General features: G+C 47.1%; 1 protein-coding gene across 1 annotated transcript; it reads right to left on the reverse strand.

Annotated features, from left to right (window-relative positions):
- Positions 1 to 8,688: 8,688 nt before the first annotated feature.
- On the reverse strand, positions 8,689 to 11,378 carry Phox2b (paired like homeobox 2B). The gene is made up of 3 exons (XM_051164680.1): positions 11,138 to 11,378; positions 10,088 to 10,275; positions 8,689 to 9,204 (listed from the first exon to the last, which is right to left on the reverse strand). The coding sequence occupies exons 1-3, from the start codon at positions 11,376 to 11,378 to the stop codon at positions 8,689 to 8,691; spliced, it is 945 nt and encodes a 314-aa protein (XP_051020637.1).
- Between the last annotated feature and the right edge of the window lie 11,948 nt (positions 11,379 to 23,326).

Here is a 23,326-nt window from a genome sequence, read left to right on the forward strand (position 1 = left end):
CGGAGGCCTGATGCTGACCAACCTGCCTGTGTAATGAGCTACGGGTCTCCGCACGCTGCCTTGCTTTCCCGCATGGAAACACGATCGGGTGAATATGATACCATTACACAGGCACGTGGGTTGAAGACCGCCACCCTGGAGTCAAGGCCGGAAGGGAAGGGTTCCAATGGAGCCACGTGTCCGCCGTGACAGTGACCCGCGAGCTGCCAGCGCAATGTCCTTTCCTGCTGACGCCATCTATGCTCTCCCCTTCATCAGTATGACCACTGTTTTTCCGTCCTATGCCTCTGGCTACTCCTCATCTTGTCTGTTTGCATGTAGACACAACTGGGACTATGCCATCCGTCTGGCAGACAACAGTGTCCCTCCTGCAGATCGCACCCCCTCCCCCAGCTGGTTCCCTTTCGGGCCTTGGGCTTCACTGTAAATTCCCACCCTTTCCAGACCTCTTGGGTCCCGGTCCAAAAACATGCAATCTCATGGGCTAAAAGGACTCTTTTCTTGTCCATATCCCCCTTTCTATTAAATAAAGCATATGCGACAAACATGATTATGAGATTTGAGATAATGTACTAATTCCTATAAATTGTGTATTCACCTTCTGAAGTGGCCAAATCTGGATTCCAATACTTTTGAGAGAGGATCGTGGCATCTGCTCCTGTAGCCGCCAAACAATATCATTCATTTGTACCATTAATTTGGGTCTCTGATCATTAACCACTGTTTGCCAGAGCACATGTCTTACAGTGCACCAAATGCACCTGTTCTTTCTACTGGGGCAGCTTTGCCCTTGATGTAAGGAAGCAGTAACCGCTGAGCAATTCTATCCCCACATTAATTTGCATCTCCTCTTTACATATGCCATGATGTTAATTTCTTCCTTACAGTCCACATCTATAATACCGGATGCACAATAGAGCCTTGAGGAGTTAGTCCACTTCTTCCCAAGATTATTCCTACTGTCCCTGAAGGTAAAGGACCGTAAACACCAGTGGTTATTTTGTAACATTCAATCTGTGGGGAAAGTGTAAGAGATTCACCTGAGGCCAGATCCAAAGCTGCACTGCCTTCAGTAGCATGCATTAAATCATCAATACCTAGTCTTCATTTTCCTGCAAGTTTTGTTACCTCCTGGCTGACCAAAGAAAGACAGCTCGTGTTGTTTGCTGTGGGGCCTTGAGCTAACAGGCCTCCTCCTTTCATTTCCCGATGGCAAGAGATTACCTCATGTCTCTTGGATTGACAATCCCTAGACCAGTGTTTTCCCTTCCCACAGCAGCTACAGTACCCTGGGCTGCATGGCACATCATCACCATCACGGCCAGAAGTTCCTTCTACTCTTCTACAAGGACCATTTACCCCAAGTTAGTGCACCTGTTATTTTGAGGTCTGCAACTTTTAACCTCACAGTTTCTTTGTACATGACCAAATTTACCACAACTAAAGCACCGGATGTTTTGACATTTGAGACCTCTAGCTATACCTTGTCCTATGATTGTTTTGATGATCCTGAGAGCTAGCATTTAACTGTCTGTCTTATCCATTCATCTAATGTGGATCCTCTTGCCTTTAATGGTCTAGTTGCTCTCTTACACTCAGTATTTGCATTCTCACACGCCGTGATCAGTGTCAATGCCTCTCTGGTCTCAGGATCTGCTGTGGCTCTATCTAGAGCTGAGCCCAGTCTCTGTAAGAATTCTGTGGAGGCTTCTCCAGGGCCTTGAAATGCCTTAGTAACTGAAGCGGTTGTTCCACCAGGCTCCTCAGCCATTACCAAGCTCTTAAGGCCGGAACAGGACATCGTTCAGTTACTACATCTCCAGATCGGGTTTGTTCTCTTAAACCAGCATAACGCCCTGCACCAAGCAGTTGGTCTTCAACACCATTTATTTCCCCCTTGTTATATTTTGTTGTTCTGTTCTTGTGGCTTTGATTCTCCACCATGCTAACCAGTGTAACTGCTGAGCAGCTTCTAACCCAGCCGACACCAGTCCCTTCCAATATTGGGGAATAAGTCTATGCTGCGTAGCCCTGTTACTTAACATTTGTTTAAATGTGGATGCATTCCACACCGTACCATGTCCTCTTTAAAATGCTTTAAATCTAGCATCTCTACTGGACGCCATGCCACACGCCTCACCACCATCACTAGCAGGGATGTGTCGCACAAAGACTGGAAAAGCTGATGGCGTCTGTGCAGCCCTAGAGAACTCCTCTATCGCAGCACTCGTCTCCAAAGCCCTTTGGCCCCGTCTGCTTTCCCGTTCCTCTAGAGTCTTTACGGCCTCTCTGGCTTCCCACTTTTCTTTGCCTGCCTTCTGCACGCTGGTACTCTGGACACCTGGCGCACAGAACACAGTGGGGCGGCAATTGTGGGAAACACAGTGGGGCGGCAATTGTGGGGAACACTGGCTCTCAGTTACCAGGGTTTTCCATTTACCAACTTCACTTTTTGCTTTCCAAATTCTTCGACTTCTACCCAAAAATTCTCTAGTTGAATAACCAATTCTGCAATCCTTTCCAGAACGGTAGAATTTACTGACCCTCTGGTTTTTGTATCTTATCGGTCTTTCTTCCAATCTTTTAAAAAATGTAAGACAGTAAAAAGACAAAGAAAAAACAAAAACAAAAAATTCCCTCTGGGAATAAAACAGGAAAGAACTTTGCAGCAGGAGCTGCGGTTTTGCTGACACCATGAAACAGCATCTCTCTGTCCTTCAAAACCTGTATCTTCCTCCACAACATTAGAAGTTAAGTTACCCGTTATGCCCAAAGCACGTCAGGCACGACCTGTATGCTTCAACCTTTTCCAAACCTACTTTGAGGTTTTTAAGTGCTTACACCTCCCTTCCAACCCACCTACCTTAGATAGGAGAGAAAAGAGGTTAACGGGAACAGGAGAAGTAGACCTTTTTGGACTCAGTTCCTGGGAGCGATTTCCCTGGCGTAGTTGGCAGGGTTTCAGCAGACCAGCAATTCCACCAAAGTTGCTGCTGGAACCTGGAACAGCAGCCGGAACCCGGAGCCCCGAAGCCTTCACTGGAGTGGTTCTCTCTAGGATCGATAAACAGCCAAACAACACCAAGACCCGAAATGCCCAGGCCCCCTGTTTGGGGCTCATATGTATATCTCCTCTCAGAGTCTGTCCTAAGATGCGCTTCAGCTGGCAAAAACCAAGGCCCCCCGCCCCCCGACCGAAGTGGTTTGCCTTCTAGTAAATAAACATCACCTGTTCTCTCACAAGTCTGTTCCCCATCCCACACTTGGGATCAAAACAAAAGCATGTTTACGTCTATTACAACGCTGTAAAAAACATTGGTAAAATAATATGAACACTTGAGACAAAACAGTTAAGACTGCACTCCTGATGCAGTACCACTAGCCCTGGCCGTGCTGCCTAACTCTTCAAAGTCTTAGTTTCCCTTAAGAAAAGATGAAAATAGACCTTTTCTCCACAAAGTGGTTGTGAAAGCTAAAATCATTAACGCTAGGAAGCAGCCAAGTGCGGTGGTACACACCTGTGATCTCAGCACTCTTCGGAGACAGAGGCAGGGGGGTCGCTGTGAGTTCGAGGCCAGCCTGGTCTACAAAGAGAGTCCAGGACAGCCAAGGCTACACAGAGAAACTCTGTCTTGAAAAACCAAAAAGAAAAAAGAAAATAAAGCTTGGAAGCATTATACAGAGCCTTAACATATAAGGAGGGAAAACTGTCAGAAGGAGTTCCTTGGAGGCTCTTGGATAATTTTCGTTTGTTACTGTCCCTCCCTCACGGAAGTTCTCCAGCCCCTATCTGCACACTCGCTAACACTGTGTTTCCAGGCTGTTGACTTATTTGAAGATATCTCCTTTCCCCACTGGGAAGAGTAAGCAGTCTGAAATAGTCCTTTCGACTTTCCTGTTTGAGTGTGAACTAGCTATACACTGTAGTTATGGTTACCATCCCATGAATGTCTCTGAAGGCCTTAGGTAACTGAGACCTGAGCTAAAAAAATCAAGAACGATCTGGGAGTCTAATCATCAGCATTATCATCTACTGAAAACTTACTGGCATACCAGATACTTGTTGGAGAATATTTTATTTAATCACCCTGCCAACCCTGTCTGTATTATTTATTATTCGAATTTATAGTTGGTGAATCAGGTTCAAAGGTATGTGTTTTTCAGAGTCATACAGATGTCTGTCATGAATTGAGGGTTGTTTCCCGTTAGCCATACACTGTTTTCCCTCAGGCCTGAGGTAGCTACAGAGAAACATCTGGAATATGTTGTGGGCAGATAATGTTTGCTGGGTTATCAGTTCCTCTCTGCAGCCATTTGGGTTCTCTGTACTGGGATGTTTTAGAGGAAAGATGGCTTCAGGGTGGCCATCTGGCAACGGTTCACAAAGCTTTTGTGAAGTCACATGTGGTCTCCGGGTTGCCAGGAAAAAGGATGCCTTGATGAGCCAAAATGCAAATTCCACAGGGGAGGAAAAGTGAAAGTGAGCTTGTTCACACTGAGCAGGACTCCAAGGAAATGACACAATTCGAGAGACACAGTGTCCTGCCTTTAGGTTCCATCATATCACAGGGACAATAGTTTGCATTTGATCAGAAACCTACCTTCCAACAATTTCTTTCTTAGGTCATTAAGAGAAGCAGAGGTGACCCAAATCAAAGTCGCATGTGGGACTGGGAGTTCCTTCACCAGCCTTCAGAGTTTTTCTTGTCCTAGAGACAAGACACACAAAGCAGCTCTAAGCTAGAAGAAGATGTGAGGTCCTTTACCCAGTCTGTTCCCATTTGAAAAGATCTCCAGGGCTCTTTGCTGGTATTTCCAAAAGCTCTTCGGCTGTGTGATGTCTCCTCTTCTATTTATTTAAGCCCGGGTTTTTGTGACAGGGTCTCATGTAACCCAAGCTGGCTTCATTCAACCCTTATGCCAAAGGATGTCTGATCCCCCTGCCTCTGTTTCTCCAAAAACACATCTGACTTTACCTCTTTTATTTTTCTCTTTCATCTTCTCCTTCTCTCTGCTGGGTTTGCTTTCTCTGAGATACCTGTCCCATTGACCCTGCCCAAGCTAAAGGATTTTTACCAGGAGGGTCTCTTTGCCCAAAGGAAGGTAATCTTCCTCTAGCCAAGATGTTACCTGCTTTAAATACCCTTTAATTAATAACCCTCTTCTTTGCCTCCAAGTTACATTTACAACCAAACACTGCACCCAAAGAGATCCAGAGATCATTGGTATTTGTACAAGAATAATTAAAGGCATTGTTTATAAGCAATGTAGTCTTGGCATTTACAAAGGGTCATTTGGAGATGATTTTTTTTTCAAAGAGGATTTGAAAGCTGTTTTCAAAAATTATTAGAATCTCAGTTTGACCCAAAGTTTTGACTGTCTTGGGAAACTATATGCACATGTAATGTTTGAAGTGTTTCTTTTTCAAATAAAAGAATCACTATAGCATGTATAAAAAATTTGAAAATCCAAAGTATTGCTTATGACAATTTATGTTCACAAATACCATCCAGCAAATGTTGAATGAATTTACCTCCTCAAGAGCAAGCCATGTCTGGATGCTCAGGTGAAAAGCCCTGCTAGACTCATGACTTACTGGCTGCTTATCTTCAGGCTAGAGGAAGTAGGCTGTAGCTAATCCTCATGGAAGGGGACTGAATTGAATTGTTGATGGTTAAGTGTTAAAAAAAAAAAAAAAAAAAAAAAAAAGCACAAAGCTTGAAAAGTGACTCAAACTGGGGCGTGGTAAAGCATGCATGCCTTTAATCCCAGCACCTGAGACGCAGAGGCAGGCAGATCTCTGAGTTCAAGGGCAGAGTGATTAGCACTACACAGACAACCTCTATCTGGAAACACACACACACACACACACACACACACACACACACACACACATACACACACACACAGAGAGAGAGAGAGAGAGAGAGAGAGAGAGAGAGAGAGAGAGAGAAAGAAAGATGAAAAGTGACTCAAACAGTTCAAGAGAGAAAGAGGTAGAGTGAGGTTTTGGGGGCTGTCTTGATGACTGCTTTATTCTTAAAGGGGACCATTACAGGGTATCAGAATACACACACACACACACACACACACCCCTCTGCTTCCCTTTCCCTTTGAGTTTCTTACAGAGTATAGTGTAGTAGATATAGTTTAGCTCTCATAATCTGGTTGAAACCTGTCACTGGGCCTCCCTCAGAGTCAAGTCTAGGGCTGGATCTAAGATTGTGTGCACAATCAATCCCTGAGTGATGCTGATGCTTAGGGCCTGCAAGCCTCACTTTTAGAACCACTCGACTAGTTAGTTATTCAAGAATATAACTAGAGTTCTATTCTTGGGTTCAAAGGCTGGCACTACCTTTCACCAATAGGAGGAATCCTGAGCCCCTCTTCTGTACCTCTGTGTCCCCTCACTCCACTCAAAAGGACCGGAAATGCACCTGCTGTGTGGTCCTATGTAGGTGACACAATGCACAAAAGCCCCATTGTTACATGCAATGTCTCCTCTGGTCCAATTGTTATTGCTATTTCCCCCAGCACATCGATCCTGTGAGCACCATGGGGAGGCACAGGGTACCTCTCGGCAGAACTCTGGATCACCCAGAGCTAGTGTTACAAACCCTGCATGCTCCTGCACACAGAACCCTAGCTTTCCCTTCAAGTCTACTTCAAAGACCAGTTCCCAAATCCTGCCTTGGGTACCACTGAGTCCTGGGGGACGGGGCGTGGGGTGGGGCAGGGGCACCCTGTGTACACTTTTATTGGCAGATTCTACAGAGGAGAAGCACCCTGTTCCCCAAGCACTAAAGTTCAGGTTTGGCTCAATTTGAATACTTGAGTCTACAAGCCACAGGCCTGGACGTGTGTGTGTGTGTGTGTGTGTGTGTGTGTGTGTGTGCGCGCTTTGTCACTACCAAGTCTGATGCTCATAGCACTTTAAAATTAGATTGATTTAAATAAGAAGACTTGAGAGTAAGTCGGGAAAGTTCAATTGCTTAGACTTGCTTTTTGTTTTTATTATCAACAAACAAGTTAATGGTACACTCTTGGAAAACTATATGCACATGTAGAAATATTTCCCCTTTAAATAGAAGCATTCATTATAACACGTATAAATAAATTTGAAAATTTGAAACATAACTTATGACGCTTATGTCCACAAACATAGTCCCAACGTGAAGAAAAGGAAATTGGACAGACATGCACCTGATAACAAAAATATATACCATTGTCTGAACCTGGTCTCTCTAAACACAAAGGAATCGAACCCGTGAGAACCTTATTACGTCATAAAGACACACCATAGAGACTACAAGAAGAGAAAAACATTATACGGTCACGTAGAGGAGACGGTCTGTACTGATAGTAACACGATACAATTGAGTCACAGAACACAGCTGTAGAAAGACACCGAAAAAAGTTAAAGCCGCGACATTCAACTAATATCTATAGTTTGTGCCTTTTAAAATAAAAGAAAAACCAAAATCCCAACAGAGATGTCTAAACTGCGCATAGAAGGAATCATCAATATACAGTCCGTCCACCCTACAGGAGTAGTCCAGCTCGGATCACTCAACCAGAAATGCAAGCCGAGACACTTTCTGCAAACGTGTGTGTGCCTTTCCCTTTCTCTGTGGCCAGCTACGTGGACAACTGACTCCAATGCAAAGCAGTGCCAGAAAGTTCCATAAAGCTGGTGGAAGAAGAAAATGCCAGTCGGGGTGGCGGGAGGGAGAGAGAGAGGCAGGAGGGGGAAAAAGGAGCGCTGTGAAATATGAGACACGGTTTGCAGAGTTTGAGGATGAAAAGGCATCTGACATACAGGGCATCTTTCTGGGCCAAGCGGCTGCCAAGACCGGGTTTGGGAACAGGAAACGGTGTGGAAATCAGTTGCGCTAATGGCGAGATGGTCTCTGGCGAGGCGGGGACAGGCAAGCGGGCTCCAGAAAGTCACTTTGGCTGCCAGGACAGTCTGAATGAGCCATCTCTGCAGTGGCCGGAACCCAAGGACCTGCGGGGAACCAGGGCTGGACAGGCATCAGTACTTTTTCCTAAAGAGAAGCCACGAGACAGTCTGTGTCATCTTGAGCGTGAGAATTTAGGGGTCCTCAAGATCAAATCCTCAGCGTCAGCCAATCTTCCCCCGCCACACTTGTATTTTTAAATTGTCCCGTCTGTTTGGATCTTTTTAACTTGTGTCATTTCGTTTTGCTTTTTTATCGTTGCTGTTTTCTGAACTTTTAATTTTTTTCTAAGAAGTCACTGAATTGCTTGTAGCCCCCCATCTCTCTCTATCACCTACTTAGGGCCACAGACACACATTCTTCGAGACAGACATACACCCGACACTCAGACACAGCCCCCTGAGAGTGCCCCGAAGTCCAGGCCCTGCAGCTCACACCCCCTGGGCAGCAGGTGGAGGAGCCCTGTCCTATGCCCCAGGCAGGTGCGAAGCCAGGGAAGTTTTTTGTTTTGTTTTGTTTTGTTTTGTTGGGGGGTTGAGGAAAGGGGTAGGAGTGGGGTTGACAAGGGAGCGACGTCATTTTCTCGTTATTCGAATCGCCGTAATTTTAGGCCTTCTGAAAAAAAAAAAAAAAGCCACTGGCAGCAGCGACGTTAGCCTTGGGTCTACCTACTCCCCCACTCGCCAGCCTGGGCCCAGGCTCGCCCACCGCCGCCTCAGATCGCAGATCAGAACATACTGCTCTTCACTAAGGCGGCTTTGGCACCGTTGGGTCTTTGGAGCGAAGATAAGACGCTGGCGAAGGGGCCTCCGAGCGAATCCGGGATGGAGGTGATAGGGCCCGGGCCGGGAGCCCAGCCTTGTCCGGGGCCCCCGGCCGCAGCCAGGCCTCCTGCCGCCGCCGCAGCCGCCGCCGCAGCAGCAGCAGCCGCCGCCGCCGCAGCGGCAGCCGCACCGCCCTTGCCGGGTTCGCCTCCCGGACCCCCCGGGCCCGCCGCCCCAGGAGCTCCCGCCGGGCTGGGCCCGCCGCCGCCGCCGCCGTTTGCCCCGCAGCTGGGGGTCGGGTTGGGGTTGGGTCCGGGGCCCCCAGTGCTGTCGGGATCGGTGCTCTTGGCCTCTTTACTCTCGTCGTCCCGGGAGGAGTCTGACTTCTTGCCAGAAGAGCCGTTTTTGGCTGCGGCAGCTGCGGCAGCGGCTGCGCGCTCCTGCTTGCGAAATTTGGCCCGGCGGTTCTGGAACCACACCTGCCCAAAGAGAGGGGAGGTGATGAAACCCAGGAAGGAGACCAAAAAGAAAAGTGGCGCTTGGGATGACCCACTTCGTTTCAGATGGTACACGTACACACACACACACACACACACACACACACACACACACACACACACTTCGCCGTATGAATGGGCCATTGACACCACAAGCAAGTCTGCCCTGCTCGTTGCTAGCTTCTCTTCTGAGAAACGTTCTTAGTGCTTAAACTAACATGCCAGCGAAATGACACCGGAAGGGAGGGGTACAAAAGTCACAGGAAACCCCTAAAAATGAAGCCTTTCGTTTTGTGTACTCTTAAAAGCGCTTCACCCACTCCTGCGCTTCTACGGCGGCCATCCACAGAGAAGCCTTCTGCGGTGCGCACTGACTTTGCACTGGGCTGGGGAGCAGCTCTAGGGCGCACTTTTGCTCCCAATAGGTTGCGCACAGTAAGCTGAGGTTCCTGGCACGAACCTTCGCGAATCTGTTTCAAGTACTGGTTGCTGGGAAATTACACCGTGTACCCACCGGCGCTAGGTGTTTAAGGGCACTTGAGTTAGGAGACTCTGAACAACCGAATGATGACAATTAAGCTACTGGCAGAGTCTGCAATCTTCCTGCTCGCTCACCGGACACTTCCTTTCTCCAAAAGGCCTTGTTCATTCAAACACCTAAACCCCTGCTCTGGTGGGAAACACTGCGGCTTTGAATAAATTGCCTAGAGTGTGTTTGTGTGTGTGTCCTAGCCTCACTTCCCCCGCCCCCTCGTGAGCACAACACTCCAAATGCCATTTCTCTGACCCGCCTTGGGTCCCTTCGGAGCTGTAAGCATCAGCACCCTCTCCTCACCCTACCCCTGCGGCACTCGGTCTCCCGTACCTGGACTCTGGCCTCAGTGAGGTCGATCTTCAGCGCCAGCTCCTCCCGGGTGTAGATGTCTGGGTAGTGCGTCTCAGCGAACACCCTCTCCAACTCCTTCAGCTGCGCGCTTGTGAAAGTGGTGCGGATGCGCCGTTGCTTGCGTTTCTCGTTGAGGCCACCGTGGTCGGTGAAGAGCTTGTACGGAACTAGAGGATGACAGAGGAGGCTAGAGTGAGCAAACACAGTCAGGAATTGGAGGGCGGAGGACCCAGAATGTGGGGACCAAGGCCAGATAGCCTGAGAGCCGCTAAGGACACCAGGAGCGTTTAGAAGGAGTTTTAGGCACATCAACCTGCCAAGAAAACCCAGCAAATTAGTGACATACAGAAACAGGGGCACGAGTGGGACTTTTTGCGGATTCTTGTGGCACAAGTGCCTTTGGGTGGGTTGAAATAGCAAGGTGGAGATCGCTTGAGGCCCCGGACGGGGAATATAGTTCATTTAGCAGGAAAACAGTCCGAAAACATCAGTTGAAATATCAGAAAGCCGGGAGGAAGTTACCACTCACTCCCACTGTTGCAACTTTTCAATGCTCAGCAGTTGATGCTGCCTGAAAGTTGGGGGATAGTGCTGTTAAAAAAAAAAAAAAAACAAAAAACAATAAATTCAAGAAATGATCATAAAAATGACCAGCCAAAGAGGTGTGAGCTGCTGTCGGTTCTTTTAAAAAAAGAGAGAGAGAGGGAGACCGCCAGTAATGAGCTTTACTCTTTGTTATTTAATTATTTTCTAAGCTTTACGTCTCATCGCAAAGTAAATAAATTATGCCTATCATTTTGGCAGCTTAAGATAATTTTGTTGGCGGTTCGGGTGTGACTAGGATAGTGTAACCCTGTAAGTGAATTACCCCTCCCTGCAATCGCTTCTAACGTGATAAATTCTTTCATTTGTGTAAGCAAATTTCGTTTGGTAAATACTAAACACATTTCCATTTTCAAATGCAATCAAGGCTTCCTATATACGAGCGGAAAGGCGGCTTCTTCCGCTGAGAGAGCTAGTGGTCCTTACCTGCGGCGTACGGACTGCTCTGGTGGTCCCTGAGGGTACCCAGGCTGCAGGATCCCGGCGTGAGGGAAGGGCAGCCCGACGTGGCCCCAAAAGTGGTCCTTATCGGGTTATACTGGAAGCCACTGGCCTGGCTGCAGGAGCTGAAGTCTGCGTAAGCTGAAGCCAGGCTCGAGGTGTCCATCCCGGCCATACAGGACTCGTAGGCAGAGGAGTTGAGGTAAGAATATTCCATTTTATACATTGAAAAGGTTCTGGATGGCTCAGCCAAGTGGAAAAACAAAATAGAAGATGTGGATGAAGGTGGCTGGAGTGGGGAGATGTGCACAGCTCAACGCCTGCCTCCAAACTGGCCTCCTTACTACCAGCAGAGCCTAGTTTTATGAAAAAGCCTCCTATGAGATGCCTAGTCTGAGGTCTCTAGAGCATATAGTCCTCATAATAAACTTGGCTCTTTCCACTTGGACAATAGCAAAGCGGTTGGTCTTATTGCTGGCGCTTTTTACATGACAATAACTCATCCGTCTATTGGGCTGGCACCGGGGAACTGAGCTGTCCAACCTTCCTATCATTGATTCCTGCATCTCTAATTAGAATTTAATACCACACCATTACGCACCGAGCCCCTGATCCTCCCTTCTAACCAGCTCCTGCCCTTTAATTCAATCACGCTACTTGGAAATAATGAAAGTTGGGTGACGATTTTCCCTGATCCAATTTCCAAGAGCTTTTAAGCCTTTTTAACTGATCATATACCTTAGGCATAAATTGAGATAGTGTGTTCCCCCCTTCTTCGCCGCCCCCCCCCCCTTGGTTAGGGAGAAGAAACCTTGATGTCATAGAAAACCTGTTTTGTAAGAGTGTTACACGCTCAATTTAACAACAAGCCTACCCCCCGAAGTGCATGAAATGCTATAAAGGATGGGACGCTGGCAAGACTCGGGCATCCTGTAACATAGCGTAAGTGGGCCAACGGGGTTTTATGTGATAAGCGGATTTCTTTAAAATACACCTGGTCGAAGGGAATGGGAAAAAATGGCATCTTATCAATTGTGTTTCTCCTCAAAGCTTAATGTGCTTCCAGAGACGTGGGCAGAAAGCTCTTTTACAACAGTAAAATAAACAACTGAGCTCTCAAAGTCAGAACATCTGGATTCCCTACTGAACGTTTCTGGGCACTCAGCGCTGTGCCTGCCTGCCTTAGTGCATTGCGTGTGTGTGTGTGTGTGTGTGTGTGTGTGTGTGTGTGTGTGTGTGTGTGTAGCTTCCCTGAGGTGGTTGTTCGTTTTAATTACTTGGTAGCTACCAAGCCCAGCATGAAATGCACCCGGACGAGGGCCTCCTTTTCCAGCCTTTTGCTACCTTCCTCTCCTTTTCAGGCCACCGCAATCCCCTTCAGACCTGGGGTTTCCCAAAGAGCATTGCTGCGAGTTAGCCCTTCAGGTGTCCAGACCTCACTGAGCGACAGTCTAGCTATTTAAACAAACACAACAAGGGTTCAAAGCAGAGCACTTTCCTAGTTCGATTCCTCGGGCTCTTGGGTTCTGGCAAGGAGGCACAGACAAAGAAGCCAGCCATGATTTGTGGACCTTGGTGGCACCATGATTTAAGTGGAGGGTAATTTTCATTTGGTTCGTTAGACTCTAGCAGAATAAAGGGAAATATTTCATTAAAGCCTTCCTCTCGGTGGACAAGAGTGGGGGAATGCTTAGTCGAATCGCCGTGTAGTGTAAACAAACCCTGGATATTTTATATGAATTAAATGTGTAGATAATTAGTTTTATTGCATTCATTACCCCCTTTATGTGCTCTGTAACAAGTCAGTAATTAAAGTAACAAACTCATAAAGTCTTTATAGGGGCATTTAGGCGTTCAGTGTTTGCCAAACTAAGTGGTTTAATTCGATGCTAGTGCCGGGGAGTGGATGGGCGCCCGCTCTCCACTGCCACCGTACTTTATTGCACACTAAACTGCTACAGACGCCGTAATGGATTAAACCAGGACAGCGACTGCGGGCCCCCAGCCTTTTCAGCCTCGCTCTCGGCCCAGGTATTTGCGCATCCTCTGTGCTAAGAGCGCTGGACTATCGAGTTTGGGCAAGGGGACCCACCGACGAAGCTGGTGATAGTTTTATGGGGAGGGCTGATAGTTTTATTGCAGTTGTACGTTGTACAATGCGTATTTGATAAAGAAGGGCCCTTGGTGACCAATGTGCACTCTTTTTTTTTTTTTTTTTTTTTTTTTTTTGTGCACGAGGGTAAAATGAAAATAAATGCTTCCAAGGCTTGAGCGCGGCGGGGAAACAAATTGCAACACTCTAAATGGTTTTTCTTTATGGTCACCAGACAAGAGGAGAAAGGGGATGCAAGCATCTGTCTTCAGTCCCTGAACCTAAAGGCCAGCAGAGACGGATGCGAATCCAAGGGCTATTACAGCGCGGATTTGTCTTTATTTCTCGCTCCCTCATGAATATGAATCTGCATCTGGACCGCGAGGTGCCTGTACCCCACGGACTGACTCCACATGGAATTTCCCTCCCTGGCATTCTCCCACTGCCTTCCACTTCAGGGAGGTGGGGGGGGGGTAAGTTATCAAGCACAAGGCTCTGATTGTCCAAGTTCCTCCGCTCCCTCGGAGTTAGGGGTGAGGGCAGAAAAGGAGAAAGAGTGCGTCCTGGTTTTTCTGAAAGGGGTGTCGTAGATGCGTGGGATTTAGGCCAGGTTTGGTCAGATTAACACTGGTCAGGCAGCTCCCCTGGGCACAAGAGGGCTTTAAGCATATTTTTAATGCAGATGAGACTTTTATGGAGTCAACGAAGAAGTGCGTTTAGTCACTAAGACCTACATTTGGCAAAGCTCAGGTTCACAGCCTGCCAGCGGTGCATCTGGGGGTATATGTGTGCAGAGTCTCTCTCTGTCTCTCTCTGTCTCTCTCTGTCTCTCTCTCTCTCTCTCTCTCTCTCTCTCTCTCTCTCTCTCTCACACACACACACACACACACACACACACACACACACACACACACACACACACACCCGCAGCTGTTCTTCAACAGGGCCAGGAGCCCTCCCGAGACACGACCTGCACGCCACGAATTTCCACGCTGCTTTCCAATAGCTTTCACAGCCACAGCTGTAGATGATCCTCGGTTGAAACTTAAGGTGCATGGGTAGTTCTTTGGAAGGAGTTTAGAGAGAGGTCCTGGCTATTCAGTTCAGAGCCTTCGGGTTAAGCTGGCTAAACGGTGAGCACAGAGAACCAGGGCACCAGAAATCCAGGCAAGGGAGGTGCCCCCCTAAGAGGGACAAGCCCATCCGAAGCCGCCACCGCTGGGCAGCTGGGCGCCAGCCCAGGGCTTGTCCCCCCTCCCCCCAGTAGTCTGGCTCCAAGTGCTTCCACTTGGTCGCGCCAGCCGTCTTCAGGGTGCCAGCCCTGTTCATTGGACCCGACTGTCCCCTCTCTCTCTCCAGACGCCCCCTGGTGCCCATCCTCACCAGACCCGAGCTCTGCGCTCCTCCTTGAAGACCTCTCCGAGCTAGAACCGCACGGTTGGATGAGCAAACGCTCTTGACTTCATTTTCCCCTTTGTAGGCCTTGTAGGTTTATTTTGTTCAGTGTCACCGTCCCTCCCACCCGCCCTGGCCCCAGCCCTGGCCCCTCTTTTGTGACTCAGGGTCCTGTTTCTGCTCAGCGATGAAAGGGCTGTGGGGCTGGGCCAGGCCAGAGCCCCAGCTCCCTGCTTTGTCCCAGTTGGGCTTTCTACACGCGAGCTCTCCCCTAAAAGTTGTACCAAATGGTTAATTTAATTATTCCAACTATAGACCAACTGCTTCAGCAGCCGCCACCACGCGTCTGGGAGGAAAAAAGAAGCCATCTATAAGAAATAATCTAATAAAAGTGAAGTGTAGAAAAACCCCTCCTGATTTTCAACCGGCACAAATAGAATTAGAGGTTCAGCATCCTTTTCCCAAACAGACCTTTTGTCCAGATCACAACTTCAGCCAACCAGCAGTGTGTACAGTGCCTGCTATTTATTTTAATAGAGGCGGGTGGGAAGCGAGATGGATTGATAGATAAACGGCTTCATGGATAGATGGATGGTTTGATCCATCTTCCTCTGTCTCTCCTTTCTTAGTATGTGTACACGGTTGACTTTTTATCCCCCTGCCAATTTTCTAAATCAGTAAAGGAAAGGCAATCTAATGTGGTAAAAGAAGAGAGAAAGCCATTTAAAGGACAAGAGAAGAAACAGACTACAAGCACATATACTGTGAGGGGAAAAAAATGTTTACGTGCTACCAAATGAAAAAGGTTGACCGTTTAAAAGAAACTTTTCTTCCCTCTACTTTGCCATTCATAGGAGCTATTCTTTTTCCTCTTCTTCTTTTTTCTTTTCTTGAAAGTCAGAAACAATGTTAAAAAGACAAGGAGACAAAACCAGCAAACAAAATGCCATTGCTTTGTAGTAGCCATTCCTGGGAAACCCCTTGCCAGGCCTCTCATGCCTCACTCCTAGGAGGCTGTTTTACCACAACACAGGGATGAATAAAATATCAAATGCCAGTGAGAGTCTCAGGGAATTTTATGTTTGATTGCTTTAATGTTGCCTCTGGATCGGCCCCCTCCCCCAGCCTGGTGGAGAAGGAACTCAGAGCCAGAATTCTCTGCACCAGAGAAGGATGCAATGTGTCCTTGGCTTTCTCTGCACAAAGAACACTGCAGGCTGCAACTGTTTCCTCCTTACCTGCACTAAGAAAATATTTAGACTTTTTCAGGACACCAACTCCCAGGACATGAAACAAATGAGCCACAAAACTCTCAAAAACCCAATTGCCAAGGTGTTCGCTCAGTATTGAGCATTTTTACTACACACAACATTTGCAACACAACCCAGATTCACATGTTTCCCAATAGAAACCTTTTTAGGTTTGTAACCAACCTCCTGGCTTGACAATACATGGGTGGCTGAGTCCAGTGATGGTTAGCCACCTGTACCAGGGTGCCCACAGTGATGATGATAATGACATTGGCAAGCTTTTCTTGGAGTCCCTTAGGACTTTGGGTTGGATACCAACTTTTGCATTTGGATGAGGGCATAGATGTGCATCTTTCCCACTGCATGTTTATAACATGTGTTCAGGATGGTAACCAATCTCTCAGCAGGCTCTAGGTTATCAATGGGGGAAGAGTGGGCAATCAAGTACAGAAATTCCATTTGTTAGGGGATTTACTAGAAGATACATAGATACAGATGATAATAAGTTAATTCTATATTTCATCTTACATTATGGACAGAATTTATTCATGATTAATATAGTGCTTTATTTTTGTATGCAAATACTGAATGTTAGGAAGAGATGTCACTGTAAAACCTTTTGTCTTTGGCTAGCTGGGTGGGACTGGGTTGTAGTTTTACAGATGACTTGTAAACGGTGTTTATGTATCTGGATTTGCTTTGGAGGTACCTCAAATATAAGTGTTCTATGCTGGTAGTGGGGAGCTGGTCCTCAACAATGTTCTTTAAAGACCTCTTCCTGGGACACACCTGGTTCCAGGCATCTTCCCTCTGCTTTTCCCTCCCCCATATAAAGTCACAATTAGCAGAGGGACTGCCTTTATCTTTAGCTGGGAGTTTGGCTAATGGTGGGAACATCTGCTGGGCATTTGATCAGAGTCACAGATGTAAAAGTGACATCTGCTTGTAGCAAAGAAAGGAGAAACAAAATTAAATTAGGCAGGGAGCCCTCTCTGCCTGAACAACAACAGAACTATTTGAAGGAGAGGGAAAAAGAAAAAAAAAAAAACAAAACCTGAGCTGCCCAAGCTTGCAAACGACAGAGAGGGCTGTGATTTTTCTAAGTTAGCAGCTGCGGAACAGCATCCCACACAGACGAGCAATGCTCTGAGCCCTTGAAGTCCACATGCTCGAAAGAAAGTGGCTAGACAGCTTCATTCTCAATCAAACAACACCCCAACCTATGTGACTAAGTTGGGAGCTGAGAGACCATCTTCAGATTGAAGACAGGGTCAGGTCAAAGCTGGGGCCACTGATGTCCTAGGTTATCTCTGCATAAGCTTGGGCAGATGTGGAATTTCACTCAGGAGCTGTATTACAACTTCTACCACCTACTATGAATGAGTTTATGGGTTCTGGCTTATTTGTGCATCTACTGTGTTGGGCAGGGCGGAAGAGCTGGTTCGGTGGTTAAGAGCACTTGCTGCTCTTGCAGAGGACTTGGGTTCAGTTCCCATCACCATAGATACAAACAGCCTGCAGCTCCAGCTTTAGGGCATACTGTGAGCCCCAGGTACATGTACGGTATTCATACGGTATACATACTGTATCCGAGCATTCATGCATTCACATAAAATAAACACAAACAAGTCTTTTTCTTTTTTTAATTGTGTTTGGCATTAAAACTGCCTACATGGTACCTGAAGGATGGGGGAGGGGGAGGAAGGGGAATAAAGATACCGGCTTAAGTCTTTCCAACCTTGGTAGGCTCAGACCATTGTGGATGCTGCCACTCCTGGGGCTGGTGGTCCTGGGTTCTATAAGAAAGCACACTGAGCAAGCCATGAGGAGCGAGCCAGTAGGCAGCACCCCTCCATGGCCTCTGCATCAGCTCCTGCCTTGAGGTGCCTTCCCTGCTTGAGTTCCTGTTCTCCCTGCGTTTGCTGATGGACTATTATACAGAAGTGTGAGTTTTCAGGACGCTTTCCTCCTGAAGTTGCATTTGGCCATGGTGTTTCATCACTGCAACGGTAACCCTAAGGACAATCAAAGGCACCAAAGGAAAGGAAAGCTTGGAGTATTGGGGAGCTTAATACGAAGTTCAGCTTAGATTTTCCTTGTAACAGAAAAGATAAGAGTGATTGGTGTTCATGACAAAGTACAAGGAGACACATGATGAATTCAGCAAAGCAGCCCCAAGGACAGGTATGAGGCAAACATACACAAGAGCCATCTAGAATTTAAAAGAGACACATTTCTGCCCAGTGTGTGAGTTCAAGGGGCCCCACAATGATTGTTTAAACAAAACCACCCCAGATGCATGAGCTTGCAAGATTTACACTCTGTTACTTCAGCGCAAGGATCTCATTAACCCACTTTTTCTGGGCCTGCTATTGCTTGAAGAAGTCATTCCCGCATCCTGACCACATTTTTAAGGTCTCTACTACGTACCAGAAACCTACTCCTTGGTGTAAACGTGGTTGTGGATAATCTTGCTTTAGAAATGGAACAAACCAAAGATCCATACGTAAGGGGAAGCACCCAGGTCAAAGCAGCACCCCTGTAGCACAGTGCTAGGTGGTTTGGCAGCACATCTGAATCTGTGGGACTCATGCCGGACTGGCCATTGGACAGTCTCAGCACTGACCACTCTGTGCAAAGGCCTCTACTGCTTCAGGGACTGGGGTAAGGCTCTGAGAAGTCCAGCTCATTCCTGACGCCCTGTGAACCGATTTGGTGGGGAAGTGTCTGGGAACGTCCCTCACATCATTTTCTCTACAGGAGAAAGAAATAACTGCACGGACCGACTGGGGAAACCAAGGAAGGTACGTTACAGCTGAAAGGAACACGAGGTACAGAGAACAGGCATGAAGGGGAACTGCCGGATGGCCCCTCCTTCCTTTCTTGAGATTTTGTGTGGTGCCCCCCTCCACCCCACCCCCAGGCATATTTTCAGATGAAGCTATGAAGAGGTGATGTCATAGGAAGTCAAGCCCTGTCATGACCAAACGAGCTTCCGGAAGTACATCAGGTGGTGTTTCTTCCCTGCGCCACTACTGTTAGGCCACCTATCTGCTGATCTCTTGCACCTCACCCCTGAAGCCTGCCTTGCTCCTGGCTCCCAGGGAGCCTGTGCTGCCAGCGTCACACGCAGCATCACACCCAGACAAGTTCCACTAGCGAGGTCTTTGCATCTTCAATCAGCCCAGGGAGCCCACTGAGGGGTGTTGGAAGAGTGTCCTTAACTGCTCAGCCTGAAAGGTGTTAAAAAAAAAAAAAAGTTAACAACAACAACATCATCAACAAAAAAGTGAAAGTGTCTAAAAATATTTCCCTTTCTGGGTTTTCAGAAGGCCCTGCTGTTATGGGCTCTTTCTGTGGTTTCATTTAGGAAGTTTGTGCAGTTTGCCGGTAATACGCTTGTAGCATCATGCATTTTAATGTGGATTTCAGCTGATTCAGAGTTTAGAGACAAATGCAATCCAGTATTCAGGGGCTGGCACCACGTGTCCTAGACCTTGGGAGCCAGAGACAATAAGATGGTTCCAGTATGCATGTTTGCAGTATTTCCCCTGTTGGACAGACTGGGAATACCCGGTTTCTACTTAAAATGCACATTTTTTTCCTCCAGCTGTTTGTTTACGGTGATGAGCTAATTGCACCGTAGAGAATGACAAAGCCAAGGGGTCCCTGAGATAAACTTGCTGTGAAGACCTGTGCTTATTCATAAAGTTTTCACTGTTTGAGGTTGGGCTGGAAGATGTGAGGTGAGAAGAGGAGATGGGAGAGTTGCTCAAGGGAAGTCGGCATGATGGTGGGTAGACAGCCCCCAGGTTACCCTACGAGACTAGGGAGCAGCAGCCACCAGCTCCACCCAAACAGTACTAGGAGCTATGGAATCAGTTCTCAAATGGCCCAGGATTGGGCCAGAGTTATGCTTCAGAGACAGGGCCGAGGCCGCGGTGCAGCTCCAGACTGGTCGTGGCCAGGCTCGTGTTCATGAGAGAAATGTCTTTATTAACCACTGCAGGGCACCCATTTTTCTCCCATATGCTGAAGGTAGTCTTGTAGCTAAGGGAGCTCTTTAGCCTTCCTCTCTGTGCAGACAGCCAAACAAACAAGCAGACAGACAGACAAGAGTAGTTCACGAAGAGGACTTGGGAATTTCCCAGCATGCTCATGATCTACCATGGAGGGAAAACAGTAGTCCATGGGGTCATGTTTCCATCCATTTTTTTAAAACTGCATTTAATTTTGTAAAAATGTGTATGAGCAGAAGGAGAAAGGACAGAGAAGGTATGGAAGAAAGTCAGAGCTCTGAGGGCTGCTCCTGAGGGCTGGCTAAGCCGGAGAAAGCCAACACCACCCAGAGACTTGTGAGACAGCCGACTCCTGCTTCCTTACTCCTGTTTTTATTACTTTCCTTTCTTATTTTGAAGTAGCAAATATCTACAGTATAAACCACCATGGGATGCAGAAGATAAAATGAACAGAAATAAAGCAAATGCCTTGACGTTCTCCCATGTCTTCCCTGTCTTTTCTCCTTCTGCTAATACGTATTTTTACAAAATGGGCTACCGTCTTCCCCAACGACATAGCATGAAGCTTCCCATATTGGGAATTTCCCAATTAGGAAAGATTTTTATGGTCACATAGTATTTCAATGTACAATAAAAACCAGTTTGTTTTGACAACCTCACATTGTTGGACAGTAAGAACGCTTCTAATTTTTAAGAAATATATTTAAAACACTTCTCAGGACAGTCTTTTAGGTAGGTCTTTCTGTACATCCATGTAAAGATAGCATGGGAACTCTGCAGTGACAAGGAAGGGTGTCTGTTCTGAAGGGCTGTGAACACATGCTGCAGATTTGCCTTCCAGGAAGGTGACACGTGAAGCAGAGCGTGGGGGCATCTCTCCGTGCATCCCCGGCCTCACCAAGAAGTGTGGTCCATCTGCTCTCAACTGTGCCATTGTAAATGAGCAAGAAAAACGCTGCCCAAAGAAGCCAACAACCCCATGCGAAGGAATAAAGGCAGGAATAAGTAATCCTAAATATTAACAGTAACCTATAAAAATAGAGTTATGATGACAAGGCTTAAAAATCTAATGATGACAAAAGGACCCTCTTTAGGTTTGAAGCCAGATGACAAGAGGGATAAATTCCACCTGGGATTGATTTTTTTCAACATTGAAAAATGATGAAGAAAACCAAATAAAACTCCTATTTTGACTCTGCCTTTTCTGTCAAAGAGAATAAACTTCAGTAAGGAAGGATTACCGGGAATGCCAGTGACAGCCACCAGAGCCAACGGCTCTGCCTGACCTAGAAAGGGCCTGCCTGACCACTTCTGTGAGTTCCTACAGAACTCTGAGGCCCAGGAAACATGCCGGTGGGACGCTGAGTGACTGTAATCTCCGTAGGACCGTACAGTTCGGAGAAAGAAGACCTGGGAGATGACGCGGTCGGTAGAATGCTTAGCACACAAGCACAGGGACCCAAGTTCAATCACCAGCACCCACTTTAAAAAGCCAAAGGCTGGGTCTAGTGCCATGTTTGTAATCCCAATAGCAAGGAGATGGAGATAGGTGGGTCTCTGGGGCTTTCTGGCCAGCCAGCCTAGCTTACACAGCAAGCCCCAGACCACCAAGAAACCCCACCTTAAAAACCAAGATGGATGGCTCCTGAGGAACAACACCTGAGGTTGTCCTCTAGCTTATGCATACACACACGTACACACACATACGTATACACACACATGCTACACACACACGGTACACACACACATTATGCATGCACACATGCGCGCTCCACACACGTACACACACATACATACACAAGCTCCCCCCCACGCTCCACACACACACACATGTATACAGACACACACATATACACACACATGTACACACACATACATACACACACATGCTACACACACACTCACATACTCTCACAGGCATTCGCACACTCACTCACACAGGACTGAGACAGAGGTGGGAAGGCCGCTCTTCTGGTGAGCTGTTTCTTTTTCAGGAAACCAAAGTAGGTTCTGAAATGCAAACGGCCACAGAATTCCAGAGAGAATTTGACAGTGAACAAAAAGGATTAAGGGAAATGCCTACACAAAGGGTCAAGAACCATATATATAAAGGCGGCGTCAGGAACCTCTACCCCGGAAGTGGCAGATGTCCGTTCATCACTGGCCTTGCTTCTCACACACCCATTCTGCTCCCAGTAGGCTGCTAAGATGAGTCTAAGGCACCACAGGACCCTCTCCTCACATAGCCTCATAGCATATCTAAGAGACAGGGCTTTCTTTAAGAACAAAACAAAACAAAACAAAACACAATTGCAGTGCCACCCTCACACTAATTAATAATAATAAGAAGAAGAAGAGGAAGAGGAAGAAGAGGAAGAGGAAGAAGAGGAAGAAGGAACAGCGTCTTCACCTCCTCAATTATTCAATGTTCATCTCCCAGATTGACTCACAAAGGAGTTTTGTTTTTACCTTTTCTTTTTTTCTCCAGGTTATGCTGTTTGATTCAGAATCCAAGCACTGCTGGTGCACACATTGCCCTTAGTATTTTTGCAGCTCAGCAATATCTTTTGATCTATAGACTTACCTTCTGTCCTCCCTTGCTCTTTACAAATAATACTGTGATAACGATTATTAGTGATTATTAAAATAATCTCTATGTTATTATTATCTTGCAGTGCTGAGCCATGGATCAAACCTAAGCCCTTACTCCTGCTAACCAAGTGCTCTGTTGTGGAGATACCTCCCTCACCCTTATAATTAATTTGAGAAGAAAATGGATCACATATGTTATGAATGTTCCCATGGGGCCATCTTACCCTAGTTGTATGTATTTCCTGTAACCTGGTAGCTGATATCAGAGGCTTGATCAGCCACACGTTAGAGTTGAATTTAGTCTTGGGGTTTTGCTTTGTTTTGTTTTCAAGACATGGTCTCGCTGTGTAGCCCTCATTGGCCTGGTACTCCCTGTGTAGACCAGGCTGGTTTGGAACTCACAGAGATCCACCTCCCAATTGCTGACATTAAAGGTGTGTGCCACAGCTCCCACCTCTGCATTTTCAGGTCTTTAGCTAGGATACTCTGCAGGGGTGCTGTGCTGAAAGCTGGTTGTCTTTGGTAGTGTGGGGTTTGCTCCCTGCCACTTCAATACTTCTCCCAGCTGGGACCATTCCTTTGAATGTTGCACATCTCCTTCCTTAAAGATGTGAGAGGTTGTAAGTTAACTTACAGGCTAGGATGCCGTTCAGGGGAGGTCGGGACTGTGCTGTGGTGGTCCACTCCCACAATGCTCACACCAGGGAGCCGTGGAAGGAGCTTGTGAATTCAGGCCAATCTGGGCTGCTCAGTGAGACTCAACTTCCAAGGAAAGGAAGAGGGGAAGGAAGAAGATGAGGAAGGAGGGATGGAGGCAGAGAGGCGA

Source organism: Acomys russatus, chromosome 22 (genome assembly GCF_903995435.1).
Source record: "Acomys russatus chromosome 22, mAcoRus1.1, whole genome shotgun sequence".
NCBI classification, from domain to species: Eukaryota; Metazoa; Chordata; class Mammalia; order Rodentia; family Muridae; genus Acomys; species Acomys russatus.